Here is a 14,452-nt window from a genome sequence, read left to right as displayed (position 1 = left end):
ACAAAGGGGAGCTGCTGTAATTACAGTGTATCATCAGGCTAACGTGAAGTGATCACCAGGCTAGCCAAGCACGCTGAAAGCTGTGCAAGAAAAACGACCGAGTGCGGCTGAGAGCCAGGCCAACTTACCTTGGGCTTATACAGCCACTTTCGAAAGCGGTTCATCGTTACCTCGCCACTTTCCTTTGTCACCTCCTCCTCTCCTACCTGTGTTGTCTGACTATCAGCGGCGCGCTGCTAAGCTAGCAGGCGGCGGTGGATTCCGACACGAAAAGCGTACAAAACACACCGAACTAAAACGTTACAACGCGGCTCTCAAAGGAAATACTCGAAAAGTCGTTTCCCATTCCCCCCCTAAAAGAATCCCCGGCGCTGGCTTCCTGACCGTCTCTCCCCGCCTGAAGAACGGAGCTGTCAAGCTGTTCTCGGCTCCTCCACCGTCACTGGATGACAGTCACGTTGACAACATTCACCTCCCACTTTCCCAGGAAGTGATGCGTTCAAGCGCTGCTCCCAAAAATCTGTGAGGGCATAAACAATTTATTTTAAGGGATAAGTACACCTTTTATTAAGCAACCTTTTTTGTTTTTAGAAAAGGTTTAAGGGGAAAAGGAACGATATGGAACAATACAGCTGTCACAGAAGTGACAAAAAGTTACTGTATGTTCAAAACAGCAATAAATTAATGTTGGCAAGCTTATTTGTCATTCATCTCATCTTCAACCGCTTTTCCGGGTTCAGGTCGCAGGGGCAACAGCTCCAGCAGGGGACCCCAGACTTCCCTTTACCGGGCCACATTGACCACCTCTGGCTGGAGGATCCCGAGGCGTTCCCAGGCCAGTGTGGCGATATAATCTCTCCACCTAGTCCTGGGTCTTCCCCGGGGTCTCCTCCCAGATGGATATGCCTGGAACACCTCCCTTGGGAGGCGCTCAGGAGGTATTCTTACCAGATGCCTGAACCACCTTAGCTGGCTCCTTTCAACGCGAAGGAGCAGCAACTCTACTCCGAGCTCCTCACGGACGACCGAACTTCTCACCCTATTTCTAAGGGAGACACCAGCCACCCTCCTGAGGAAGCCCATTTCAGCCACTTGTACCCGCGATCTAGTTCTTTCGGTCATGACCCAACACTCATGACCATAGGTGAGAGTAGGAACGAAGACTGACCTGTAGATTGAGAGCTTCGCCTTTTGGGTCAGCTCCCTTTTCGTCACAAAAGTACAGCAGAGCGAATGCTATACCGCCCCTGCTGCGCCAATTCTCCGGCCAATCTCACGCTTCATTGTCCCCTCAGTCGTGAACAAGACCCCGAGGTACTTGAACTCCTTCACTTGGGGCAAAGCCGTATTCCCTACTCGGAGTAGGTAATCCATCAGTTTCCTGCTGAGAACCATGGCCTCAGATTTAGAGGTGCTGATCCTCATCCCGGCTGCTTCACACTCGGCTGCGAACCGATCCAGTGAGTCTTGGAGGTCACCGGCCGATGAAGCCAACAGGACCACATCATCTGCAAAAAGCAGTGATGAGACCCTGAGCCCACCAAACCAGAAACCCTCCTCCCCCCGACTATGCCTCGATATCCTGTCCATGAGTATCACAAAACAGGATTGGTGACAAGGCACAGCCCTGGCGGAGGCCAACCTCCACCGGAACCGAGTCCAACTTACTGCCGAGCACAGCTCTCGCTTTGCGAGTACAGAGATTGGATGGCCCTGAGAAGGGACTCTTTCTCTCTCCATACTCCCGCAGCACCTCCCACAGTATCTCCCCGGGTACCCGATCATACGCCTTCTCCAAGTCCACAAAGCACATGTAGACCTGGTGGGCATACTTCCAGGCACCCTCCAGGATCCTTGTGAGAGTAAAAAGCTGGTCGGTTGTTCCACGACCAGGACGGAACCCGCATTGTTGTTCTTCAATCAGAGGTTCGGCTATCAGTTGAACCCTCCTTTCCAGCACCCTGGAGTAGACTTTACAAGGGAGGCTGAGTAGTGTGATGCCCCTGTGGTTGGCACACACTCTCTGGTGCCCCTTTTTAAATATGGGGACCACCACCCCAGTTTGCCACTCCTTAGCCACTGTCCCAGACCTCAACGCAATGTTGAAGAGACATCTCATCCAAGACAATCCCTCCACACCCAGAGCCTTCAGCATTTCTGGAAAGATCTCATCAACCCACCGGGGCCTTGCCACTGCGGAGTTGTTTGACTACCTCAGTGACTTCCACCAGGGAAATTGATGAAAATCCTCCATCAGCTTTCAGCTCTGCCCCTACTATAGAGGGCGCTCCGGTCTGATGCAGGAGTTCCTCAAAGTGTTCCTTCCAGCGCCGGATTACATCCTCAGTTGAGGTTGACTCAGAAGGTCATCCTCAGTTGAGTTGACCTCCTTATTTGTAATTGATGTCTTAAAATATGAAATTCATAATTTGACCAGGAACCTGGATGCACATTCCTGGATGGGTGCAAGTGCCATAATATTGAAAGAGTTAATGAAGTTATGTTTCTTGGTGTTGTGTTGGATGAGCAATTAAATTGGAAAGCCCACACAGATTACATAACAAAGAAAGCTAGTAAAAGCATTGGTATCTTATTTAAAGTAAACGATTTGTTTGAATGCAATTCCTTGTGTATGTTGTATTGCTCAATGATTCTCCCATACCTCAGTTATTGTGTAGAAGTCTGGGGAAATACGTACAACAGTACCACTAAACCATGGTTTTTGCTACAAAAGAGAGCCATTAGAATAGTCAAAAAAAAAAAAAAAAGGTTACAGACAGCACACTAACAATCTGTTTATTGCAGCCAATCAGTTAAAATTTAAGGATATTGTTGCACTTATGTGGAAAGCAAAGCATGGTACTTTACCAGAGGAAATCCAGAATTTATTCAGTTTTTTTTTTACACACACGATTTGCCATAGAGGAAAATATAACTTTTGGATTACGTACTCACGAACTACTACGAAACAAAAGTGTCCCTCTGTGTATGGAGTTAAGCTGTGGAAAGCACTGACTCAATAAATTAAATGTTGAACAAATGTTCACAAGTTCAAAAAAAAATGCACAATGATAAAATTATGAGAGAATACAGTAAACTAGAAGAAAAATGAATACAGCTGCTGAAGGGTCAATGTTGAAATGTAGGATAATCGTGTTGATGATGTTAGTTTGATGTTTGGTGGCTTGATGGAGCGGCGTTGGGGATGAAATTGAAGTGACAAGGGGATTTCTGTCTATTTTTATTTCTTTTATTTTTGATACAAGGAACAGAAAATACAAGATTTATCTTCCTTCTGTTCCTTTTTGTTCATGTGTGTTTATGTGGATGAGAAACAAATGAAATGACATGATATGAGTATGAACAAATAAATAAATGATATGTTCAGGTGGCACGTTAGATTAGTGGTTAGTACGGTTGCCTCACAGCAAAAAAGGCTGTCAGGATTGCTTCCACATGGTCCACTTTGTGTGGAGTTTGCATGTTTGCATGGCTTCCTGCCACTTTCAAAAACATGCAAGTTAGGTGAACTGGAATCCAGCAGGCCACAGGTGTGTAAATGACTGTCTTTATGTCGACTTGCGATGCACTGGCATCTTGTCCATTGTGTAACATGCCTCTTACCCTTTGACTGCTGGGATAAGTTACAGCTGCCCCCCCCCCCCCGTGACCCTTGATTGGTGTAAGCAGGTATAGAAAATGAATGAATGCCACTGGTTGTGATTTTGTGTGTATATATATATATATATATATATATATATATATATATAGGGAGGGGGTAATAAGTTTGTTGATGGAGATTTTTCCCTCTAATAGAAATGGTTCCATGATCATATTATTTTCTTCATGGCTTTCCAATGAAAATCACAAGACAACCACTCCATTTGTAAGGTGTTTAAAATAAATAAATAAATAAATAAATTCATAGTTGGTCATTTCCACTGTTGTGCATTGCTCAATCATGAAAACCCAGACAAAAAAAAAAAAAAAAAAAAAATCGCCAAATAAAACAATTCCAACTGCACCTGAAGGCAGCGCACGACTTACAGATACGTCACCTTATTTATGGCAGCAAACAAAGGATCGGTATTTTGAATTATATCTATTAAAAAAAAAAATATATATATATATACATACATATACACATACACACACACTCCAACAAACCATCCTGTCCCAATATAAAAATACAACTGACTAATTCAAGAAAACACAATATTCTTGGACCCATTACTTAAGGAATGTTGTTTACGACAGGGGGTTGCTATGCAACGGCTGATGTGGCAACGCCTGGAGCTGAAAACAAAACCTCTCCGATAGTTTTCAGGTGAAATATTCTCTGAATCGACAAATATTGTTAGTAAATTTTCTCCCCCGTCACCATTACTTATCACTCTCCTCGGGTTTATTTAAGATGGCGTCAAATCACGGGTTACTTTTTAAGGAAGCCGTTGTGCTGTTTGACAAATTCAGTGTTAGCAAACAGGTTTTGGATGATTTCTTAGAAGATGCCTCAAAGGACCTGCAGGTAGGATTTTCTGTTTAATTCTGTTAAGGTACAATATACTGTAGCAACCTTGGCCCAAAGAATGGACAATGAAACAGCAATTTTAAATCAAGCACTTGTACCCGATACAGTGCATGACCCTGGGATTTAAAGTTTTATTCAGTGAATATCATTCAACACTGTACAGTCAGGGTGGTCATTTTGCCAAGAGTCAAACTCTGGTAAAATCACAAATCTAGGGGCATGTAATGGTTCAGGCCTGATGTTGTTGACTGAAGAAGATGACAAGTTGGGTGACCAGGATACAGCTGAACAGTAACTGGATGATTCATAGACACAGACCATTCATAGACAAAAAAAAAAGACCACTCATAGACAGATTTACTGAATGAAGTCAAGTCGAGAGATCGCCCGTGTTATAACTTAAATCTGTTATGTTTTATATAGAAATATAATGTAATAGTATTTTTTATATATATATATATATATATATATATATATATATATATATATATATATATATATATACACACACACACACACACACGCATATAGCCTAATCATCTCTTCAAATTACTAAAAGTTGACTTTACTGCCACTATCTGTCCTCTCTATCATATATTAGCGTGTGTATGTACATATGTATGATGTATGTGTGTTTACAGTGTTTGCAAAATACCTACAGTCTAGCCTATATCAGAATATTCTATTACTGTTAATCCCAATATGAATATTAAAATACGACCAACCATTTGTCCTGTATCATAGTTACATGTAAGATGTTTGCAGAAAAAAAATGTGTGAAAATCGGTTTAGTATTCAGAGACAGAGTTAAGATGGATTAAATGCACTACCATAGAATATCCCTGCATCACCTGCCATAAACCAGTCCACAATCATCACCTGGCCATCACCTGTGACAGTGCTGTTTTAATAAATAATGAATGACTCTTCACATGTCTATGAATAGTCTTTTTTTTTTTTTTTTTTTGTCTGAATGGTTCGTGTCTATGAATGGTCTGTAAACCCAGCTGAACTGCTACATCATCACTTCACTCTGGCGATGGACATCTACAGACTTCCACCCAAGTAGACAATGCTCAGAAAGTCCACAGGCCAGGAACTGCAAGATGATGTTCCATCATCCAGACACCTTCAGTCTTGTCAAGACCCAGTTCCACCTGACAATACCCACTACGCAGGTCATAACATTAAGGAGCTGATTCCCAACAAAATCACCAGCTACCCTTGTAGTGTCTTCAGGAAACACGTAGCTAAACCACCAGAAGAAGCCTCAGATGTTTGCAGTTTATATTTTTCTTTAATGGATGGTGAAAACTGTAACACATACATTACGTTGTGTTAGCAAATGGATAATATAAATTCAAAAACAAAGTGCATGCATCCTTTTAAACATAATTTTAGCAAAATTATCTGTGAAGTCTATACACACTGATAAAACATTTCTGAAACGTACAGAATTGCCCATCTGACGTCTCAGGGTGGATGGCAACTAATGACAAGAGACTGCTTGCATTGCATTTATGTCAGCTCTCACATGGCCTCTGTTTGCCGCCTAGTGGGCGGAATCGGAAGTGCATGGCAAACCAAAAGTGGATTTTAACTATAATATTCTTTAACTTTTTTACAAAAAACAATGACTCAATATTCTAAGCAATTCAGAAATAGTTATTTAACTTATTCCAACATTTTTATACTTCCATAAGTTGTCAATGAATTATTTATTATAAAAACAAGTGCCTTAAGGGCAACAACCATCTTCTTTCTCACAGGGAGAGCTGGGGCCATCCTTGGCCTATTTACTCAGCCTGTTGGAAGGTTCCATCTTGCAAACTTTGTCCACAGCCACTTGCTCCTTGGCAAGGGCAAGCCTATGGCCGGAGTTGAATGAGCTGAGCTGATCTCAGTGATGAGTTGGCCCATCTACTAGGGGAGCTACGACCACGACCTTTGCACCCCCCTCCCCCCACCAGGACTAAACCAAACCAACTTTTTTAGGTTCCTTAGATGACCCCAAAACACAATCAGGATGTTCCCAAAAATAAAAACTGGCCTCAAGCCAGTTATCCAAGATGGCGTAAAGATGGCCGCCAAAATAGGGTTTTTCACTAAAACACCTTTAAACAACATATAATCAACTTAACTATCACAGAGATTCAATGGGAAGACCATTGCAGGTCACACCAAACTCATTTGTGCCTAAACTAAATTCATGGATTTAAGATTCAAAATGGCATCCAGCCCCAATAGACCCTTATCATTGAATATCTGTGATATTTAAGTTGTTTATATGTCATTTAAAGGTGTTTTAGTGAAAAACCCTATTTTGGTGGCCATCTTGGATGCCATCTTGCATAACTGGCTTGAGGCCAGTTTTTATTTTTGGAAACATCCTGATTGTATTTTGGGGTCATCTAAGGAACCTAAAAAAAGGTGGTTTGGTTTAGTCCTGGGTGGGTGGTGTAAAGGTAGTGGTCGTAGCTCCCCTAGTAATCCTAGACTGCTAGCAATCTAGCTGCACAAATATCCTCAGTCATTGAGGAGACGTTTTAGCTTGGTTCAGTTTGCTGGTCCTACTGTTTGCTGATGGTGCAGCTGCTCTGATACTACAAGCGAGGGGCAACTTTGATCATTTGACTTCTGCTGCTAGCATGCACCACTGGTTCGACTTGACTGCTACTGAAAGTTATGAGCCCATGCAGTCCATCAGTGTGTGTGGAGAGTTCACTCAGTGGAATTTGCACAACTGTCATTATGCATATTTTTAGGCTGTGTGAGGCCGAACTGATCCGGAAAATACTGCTGTAAGAAAACTATTAACGTTATTATGCAGACAGTAAATGCAATGTAAAGCACTCATTTAGAGTACCAATACAACATTTTGACCACAAATTTTGGTTCTGAGGTTTGTTTGCAATCACTTTGTATTAGTTGATAATTCGTGTTAGTAGTGATATCATTTTAGTTTAATAGATAAATTTGATGGCGACTGTTTAGATATGAAATAAACAAATGACAAAAAACAGTGAGAATATTGACATTTCACAGTTGATTTGAAGATTGTATTGTGAAAATGTACTTTGAAGCATTTCAGTGTGTTGTCCCTCACAGTTGTTATTTGTTGCAGAACATGACTAATACAGATAAGCAGTTCATTCTTGATGTTGTTTCTGGATGTATTGAGCACAAAAAGTTACTGGACGCAGTCATTGAACTCTTCTATGCCCAGAATAGGAAGTACTTATCCAGATGTAATCGCAGCCAGTTTGTCAGTAAGTTCATTAACGTCACTATTTTGTCTTTTTTTTTTTTTTTTTTTTTTTTACTTTATTCATGTCAGGTGACTAATTCTTTTTAAACAATATTGTCCTTCAGTTATCTGCTACTTCACCACATTCCTGCTTGATGAACTTGGACTTCAGTGTTTTAGTAACATTGTGAAATCCCTGGACATCAAGAAGATGCATGCAGTAAGAAACTCATTTTATAAAACGCATCTACTACATTGCAAGAATTCAGAGTTCCATATTGCAATGTATACGTTTTGTAGTTCCTGAGTTTCTTCTTCACATACCTCACCACATGGATACAAGATAAGTGGAGCAGCATCTATGATGTTGCCTTTGTGCAGAAACAGTGGATTGAGCCTCTGCTCAGGTGAAAAAAGTAGAATCCAACACAAATACTATTATTCTAGAACCAAAGAACAAATAGGTCTGTCACATTTTCCTTTAGGTGGCGCCCTGATATTAATAGTCTCATTGACCAGCTTGCTGCAAAAATATCCAGTGAAGCCCAAGTCAAGAAATTTCCAGTTACCACCACCAAGCCTCAGGAGTTTTCGCTTACAAAACCTAAACCTCTACCCCTGCCCATGCCTGAGCTCATGCCCCAGCAGGAAAAGCACAAACCGGTCAGCACAAGTTGCACCATTATTCCAAAATTTTTGCACACAGTTGGTTACTGCATGTATGTGGGTTTCTTTTTCCTACTGTGCTACAGCAAGCAGATGTAAGATATTCAAAGTCATATTATGTGGCTGCCCTCAGTTCACCAGGACCTTTATTTTGTAGGTACCAGATACCACCTACAAGGCTCCAAAGGAGATAGAAATGATAAAGGTGCTCAAACAAAGAAACCGTCAAAAGACTGAGGTACAGTTTAATTGCTATACTTACATTATGAGAAAAGGTCTGCTGTGTCTAAAGGGAAACATTATGGCCTGCTGTTATCCTATGGTTTGTGATTTTCCTGGATCAAGACTGAAATCCAGGTATACAATTATTTCCTGGATTCAGCTATCAAAAGTATTGAAGTGTTTGAGTGCTTTTTTTCTTTGACCCTTTCTTTGCATTCAAGCACAATCTAAGGTAAAATGCTTTATGACATTATTGTCTGTGTGCTGCCGTGATGACATCTTATCTGGTTTTCAACAAAGGAGCTGCTGTACGAGGCCAACATGAAACCGTTTCAATGTGTAAATCAGCAGACGTCTGAACACACAAGGGTAGGCATGAGGTTCCAAAATAACATTTGTTCTGTTTAGCTTCTATCTCTGTAAGCGAGTCATTACTGATGAGTCACATTTCTGATTCTGTTTTGCAGAAAGCAATAGCCCAGATTAAGAAAGATTTGGATTCAAAGCTCAGGTTCACTTCATTCCGTTCCTCTGGTCTTCCTCCTACTCACAAGGTGCGATCTAAATATCACCAGTATCAATGAAAATCATAAATAACATTACCGGTATATGATAATCCCAATGATTGTGACAGACAAACAATTGGCCCATAAAGTTGAACAGTGCAGCTATCCTGAGACAGGGGGCATTTTATGATCGCAAGGTGGAGGAGGAGCTTCAAAGGTATGTCTCAGGATTTATGTTCCATCCCTTTAGTAACATTGAGTATGCAGTAATATTGAAATATTTGTTTTTTGTTTTGCTACAGAATTGAGAATCTGGTAGAAGGGGCACTTGAGCCCTCACCTTTCCTACAGTGGCGGAAGGAGATGCATGAGAAGGATCTTCAAGAGGAGTTGGCCAAGATTGAGCGCAGGCGTCTGGAAGGACGTATCAGTTATGAAGAGGCTGCTATGGCCCGCACACATATTATGGAACGCAACCAAAAGGCAGCACAACTCAAGAGGGAAGAGGTGCGATGAGACACCCTGTAAATGACAAAGTGAACTCATAGCCTGCCTTTTCAAAAGTCCTTTGAAATGGATTGATTTTGTTTTGTTTTATGTGGATGTCTTGTTGGATTTTATAGACGGAGCAGCTGATGAGAAGATATGCTGAGAAAAGGCTGCAGGAGGACAGAGAAATGAGAAACTTGGTACAACAAGTAGCTGAAGGTCACAAAAACTCAAAGGAAGCAAAAATCAAGTTGCAAAAACTGAAGCAAACTATAGGTAACTATAGGCCACTTTACAGTAGTGTTCAGAATAATAGCAGTGCTATGTGACTAAAAAGATTAATCCAGGTTTTGAGTATATTTCTTATTGTTATATGGGAAACAAGGTACCAGTAGATTTTCACAAATCCAACAAGACCAAGCATTCATGATATGCACACTCTTAAGGCTATGAAATTGGGCTGTTAGTAAAAAAAAAAAAAGTAGAAAAGGGGGTGTTCACAATAATAGTAGCATCTGCTGTTGACGCTACAAACAAAACTATTATGTTCAAACTGCTTTTTAGCAATCCTGTGAATCACTAAACTAGTATTTAGTTGTATAACCACAGTTTTTCATGATTTCTTCACATCTGCGAGGCATTAATTTTGTTGGTTTGGAACCAAGATTTTGCTGGTTTACTAGTGTGCTTGGGGTCATGTCCTCTTCAGCATAAGGCAACATGACCTCTTCAAGTATTTTGACATATCCAAACTGATCCATGATACCTGGTATGTGATATATAGGCCCAACACCATAGTAGGAGAAACATGCCCATATCATGATGCTTGCACCACCATACTTCACTGTCTTCACTGTGGCTTGAATTCAGAGTTTGGGGTCGTCTCACAAACTCTGCGGCCCTTGGACCCAAAAAGAACAATTTTATTCTCATCAGTTCACAAAATATTCCTCCATTTCTCTTTAGGCCAGTTGATGTGTTCTTTGGCAAATTGTAACCTCTTCTGCACATGTCTTTTATTTAACAGAGGGACTTTGCGGGGGATTCTTGCAAATAAATTAGCTTCACACAGGCGTCTTCTAACTGTCACAGCACATACAGGTAACTCCAGACTGTCTTTGATCATCCTGGAGCTGATCAATGGGTGAGTCTTCGCCATTCTGGTTATTCTTCTATTCATTTTGATGGTTGTTTTCTGTTTTCTTCCATGCGTTTTTTTTTTTTGTCCATTTTAAAGCATTGGAGATCATTGTAGATGAACAGCCTATAATTTTTTGCACCTGCGTATAAGTTTTCCCCTCTCCAATCAACTTTTTAATCAAACTACGCTGTTCTTCTGCACAATGTCTTGAACGTCCCATTTTCCTCAGGCTTTCAACGAGAAAAGCATGTTCAACAGGTGCTGGCTTCATCCTTAAATAGGGGACACCTGATTCACACCTGTTTGTTCCACAAAACTGACGAACTCACTGACCGAATGCCACACTACTATTATTGTGAACACCCCCTTTTCTACTTTTTTTTTACTAATAGCCCAATTTCATAGCCTTAAGAGTGTGCATATCATGAATGCTTGGTCTTGTTGGATTTGTGAGAATCTACTGAATCTACTGGTACCTTGTTTCCCATGTAACAATAAGAAATATACTCAAAACCTGGATTCATCTTTTTAGTCACATAGCACTACTATTATTCTGAACACTACTGTATATGACATCATATTGAATACAAAATTTAGCACCATTTTCATTCTTCTCATTTTTGTGCAATTGTCACAGTGAAAGAGGTCTCAGAACACAATCAAAAGCTTCTTCGTCAAGCACTGGAGGAGGCACAGGCAGAGCTAAGCAGAAAATATGAAATCATTCATGAAATCCACGCCATTGAATCAGTTCCTCACATGAGAGTCAAGTATTTTGATGACACAGAGGTGAGTGAAGGACCAAACAGATACACTATATATATGTTGCGGCAGCTCCACCCAGGCTTTGGAAGAGTCTCCCCTTTCATATTAGATCGCGCCTAACCCTTGAGACTTTTAAATCTTCTTTAAAAACTCACCTCTTTTCTATGACATTTCCCAAATGAGCTAGTGCATTTTATTTTCTTTTATTCCATCTTTTATTCTATTATTGCTTATCTAATTTTATTGTTGTTTTAAACTTTTTATTACTGGGGGTAACCCGGTGTCCATTTTTATTGTACAGCACTTTGGTCAACCACCGTTGTTTTAAATGTGCTTCCGAAATAAAAGGTTGAGTTGATGTACATCCGTTGTCCTATGCTGAACTGAAATTTGATGGTCATATCAATATTATGATAGACTGTAAATATTGTAACCTTAACCTTTGACCCAAATGACCTTGACCTTTGCAAAAACAAATCCCCTTAAGGGAAATTTTGGAGTCAACCTACATGCATACAGCAACTTTGGTGGAAAATGGACCAAGCATGTTGGAATACAGTGGATCAAACAAACAAACAAATGTTTGTCAAATTGTAGTCCTCACACATACATACAGTGCATTTGGAAATTATTCACAGCACTTAACTTTTTACACATTTTGCTATGTTATAGCTTTATTCCAAAAGGGATGGATTTTTTTTTTTTATCTCAAGTTTACACACAATACCCCATAATGATAATGTGAAAAACATTTTGTTCAGATTTTTGCAAACTTAGTAAAAATGGAAAAGCTAAGAAATCACGTGTACATAAGTACTCACAGCCGTTGCCACAAAGCTCAACATTTAGCTCAAATGCATCCTCTTTCCACTAATCATCCTTAAGATGTTTCTATAGCTTAACTGGAGTCCACCTGGGGTAAATTCAGTTGGTTGGACATGATTTTGAAAGGCACACCGGTCTACATACAAGATCCCACAGTTGACAGTGCAGACCACAAACCAAGCATGTAGTCAAAGGAATTGTCTATAGACCTCCGAGACAGGATTGTCTCGAGGCATAAAACTGTGCCTCGAAAGATAGGTGCACCAAGCTTGTGGCATCATATTCAAGAAGACTGAGGCTGTAAATGCTGCCAAAAGTGCATCAACAAAGTATTGCACAAAGGCTGTGAATGCTTATGTTCTTGTGATTTCTTTCATTTTTTTTTTTTAATAAATAAAAAAAAAATTTTTCATTATGGGGTGTTTGAGTAGAATTTTGAGAGGAAAAAAAATGAATTTACTCCATTTTGGAATAAGGCTGTGACATAAAATGTGGAAAAAGTGAAGTGCTGTGAATACTTTCTGGATGCACTGTAACTACAGTACTCAGGTTGTATCACTGAATTTCTATGATGTGTGTTTTTCATAAGTGTTCTCATACTGTTTTAAACATTGGTCCTTTCATATATTATTTGCTGTTTATAATTCCCTTAGAACTGTTCAGTCTTCTAGCATTAATCATTTATTAGACTTTTTTTTCTATTTCTATCAGGAGATAGAATTTTTAATGATGTGGCAGCTGTTTTTTGGAACATGCTTCCTCATTATGCAGTATAAAAGAAGATCAAACAAAACATGTCTCTTTGCAACCTGCAACATACCATTTTGTTGCTGTCTTTTATTTTGGGGCCATTTTTCCCAAATGGGTCTCTAAAAACAGCTTGTTTGCCACATCAGACAGAAGGCCACGGGCTGCTGGTGGAGATGTCCCTTGCTGAGCTGAAGGAGCGATTAGCCCTTCTGAAGGAACGGCAGCAAAGTAAACAGCGGGACAGGCGGAAGCAAATCCTGGATGAGAAACAGAGGAAGAAGCAATATTTGTTGGAGCAAATGGACACTATAAACTTCAGCAGGAATGCACTGGCTGCCACTATAAGGTGTGGAAAATGTTTGCTTCTCATGTAGTTATGGGAAAAAAAAATGTGGACCCACACATGTATTCATGATCATTTTGGCATGTGGCAGGAAAGAGGAGAGGAAAGCCAGACTGGATTTTAAGCAAGAGGTGGTGACTCACGATGAGACAATTTTGGCTCTGAGGAAAAAGCTTCAGGAGAAACAGCAAGAACGCCAAAGCCTGAAGCAAAGTGAACACGCCAAATTCAAAACTCCTGAACCGGCAGCAGCGCACCCAAGTGAGACCGTAAGCATCCATACTTTCAGTTTTCTCAGTGACTTTCTTTGTGTTTTTGCTTCCAATAAGTGTTAAAAAATAATACCAAACAATATTTCTCCATTTTCTCTCTGTTCCAGTTTAATCAGCAAAGTTTGACGAAGAAAAGCTGGTTGGATTTGGAACAGTGCTTAGAACGAGATCTACAGAAATTATCAGAGGAAAAGGCTCAAGAGTCTTCATGTTATGAATTATTATAATTATATTACCTCCACTAACTGACAGAGGGTGGATGGCCTGATTCCTTTTAAATTACATAATTGAATCATCAATCAGCCTGTCATGGTCTGGCCCTTTTACAGCCAATTGTTATAGTTCTGGACTCATTTCGTCTTCTGTGCGTTGAACTTCTGTGTTGTTATTCATGTCATGTCAGGTTATTATGATCATTCTCAATTAATGGTTTTGTTTCATTTTATCTTCGGTGCATCTCACCTTGCCTTTTGTGCAGTTTTGCCTTAGTTTCTGTAGTTGTTTATTGTCATCTTTCACTCTTGGTCCCTTAAATTACTTTAGACTTAATTTAGTTCTGTTTATCAAATTTATTGTATTATGCTTTAGTCACTGATTTTGGTTCTTATTTATCTTCAGTGTTTCTTATCTGATTATGTTCCATTTGTTATTGCATTCTGTTTATCATTTTTTTGTTATTTATTGCATATTTCTGT

The 14,452-nt window shown here is 40.1% G+C and overlaps 2 protein-coding genes across 4 annotated transcripts in view; one reads left to right on the top strand and one right to left on the bottom strand.

The window, feature by feature from the left end:
- zfyve28 (zinc finger, FYVE domain containing 28) overlaps nt 1-429 on the bottom strand; it is a 43,741-nt gene extending 43,312 nt beyond the window's left edge. For all 3 annotated transcript variants that reach the window (XM_034195183.1, XM_034195184.1, XM_034195185.1), the window contains exon 1: nt 129-429. In XM_034195183.1, coding sequence (XP_034051074.1) covers nt 129-164 — 36 coding nt within the window. In that variant the 5' untranslated portion in view covers nt 165-429. The remainder of the gene's footprint in view (nt 1-128) is intronic.
- Nucleotides 430-4,250: 3,821 nt separating this feature from the next.
- Nucleotides 4,251-14,056, top strand: cfap99 (cilia and flagella associated protein 99). The gene is made up of 15 exons (XM_034195234.1): nt 4,251-4,528; nt 7,656-7,800; nt 7,904-7,998; nt 8,079-8,185; nt 8,264-8,441; nt 8,602-8,682; nt 8,967-9,035; nt 9,134-9,220; nt 9,301-9,389; nt 9,475-9,679; nt 9,796-9,937; nt 11,440-11,591; nt 13,289-13,488; nt 13,577-13,754; nt 13,865-14,056. The coding sequence occupies exons 1-15, from the start codon at nt 4,415-4,417 to the stop codon at nt 13,982-13,984; spliced, it is 1,962 nt and encodes a 653-aa protein (XP_034051125.1). The 5' UTR covers nt 4,251-4,414; the 3' UTR covers nt 13,985-14,056.
- The last annotated feature ends 396 nt before the right edge of the window (nt 14,057-14,452 follow it).

Source organism: Thalassophryne amazonica, chromosome 19, assembly GCF_902500255.1.
Source record: "Thalassophryne amazonica chromosome 19, fThaAma1.1, whole genome shotgun sequence".
NCBI classification, from domain to species: Eukaryota; Metazoa; Chordata; class Actinopteri; order Batrachoidiformes; family Batrachoididae; genus Thalassophryne; species Thalassophryne amazonica.
This window is presented reverse-complemented; position numbering and strand designations above follow the sequence as displayed.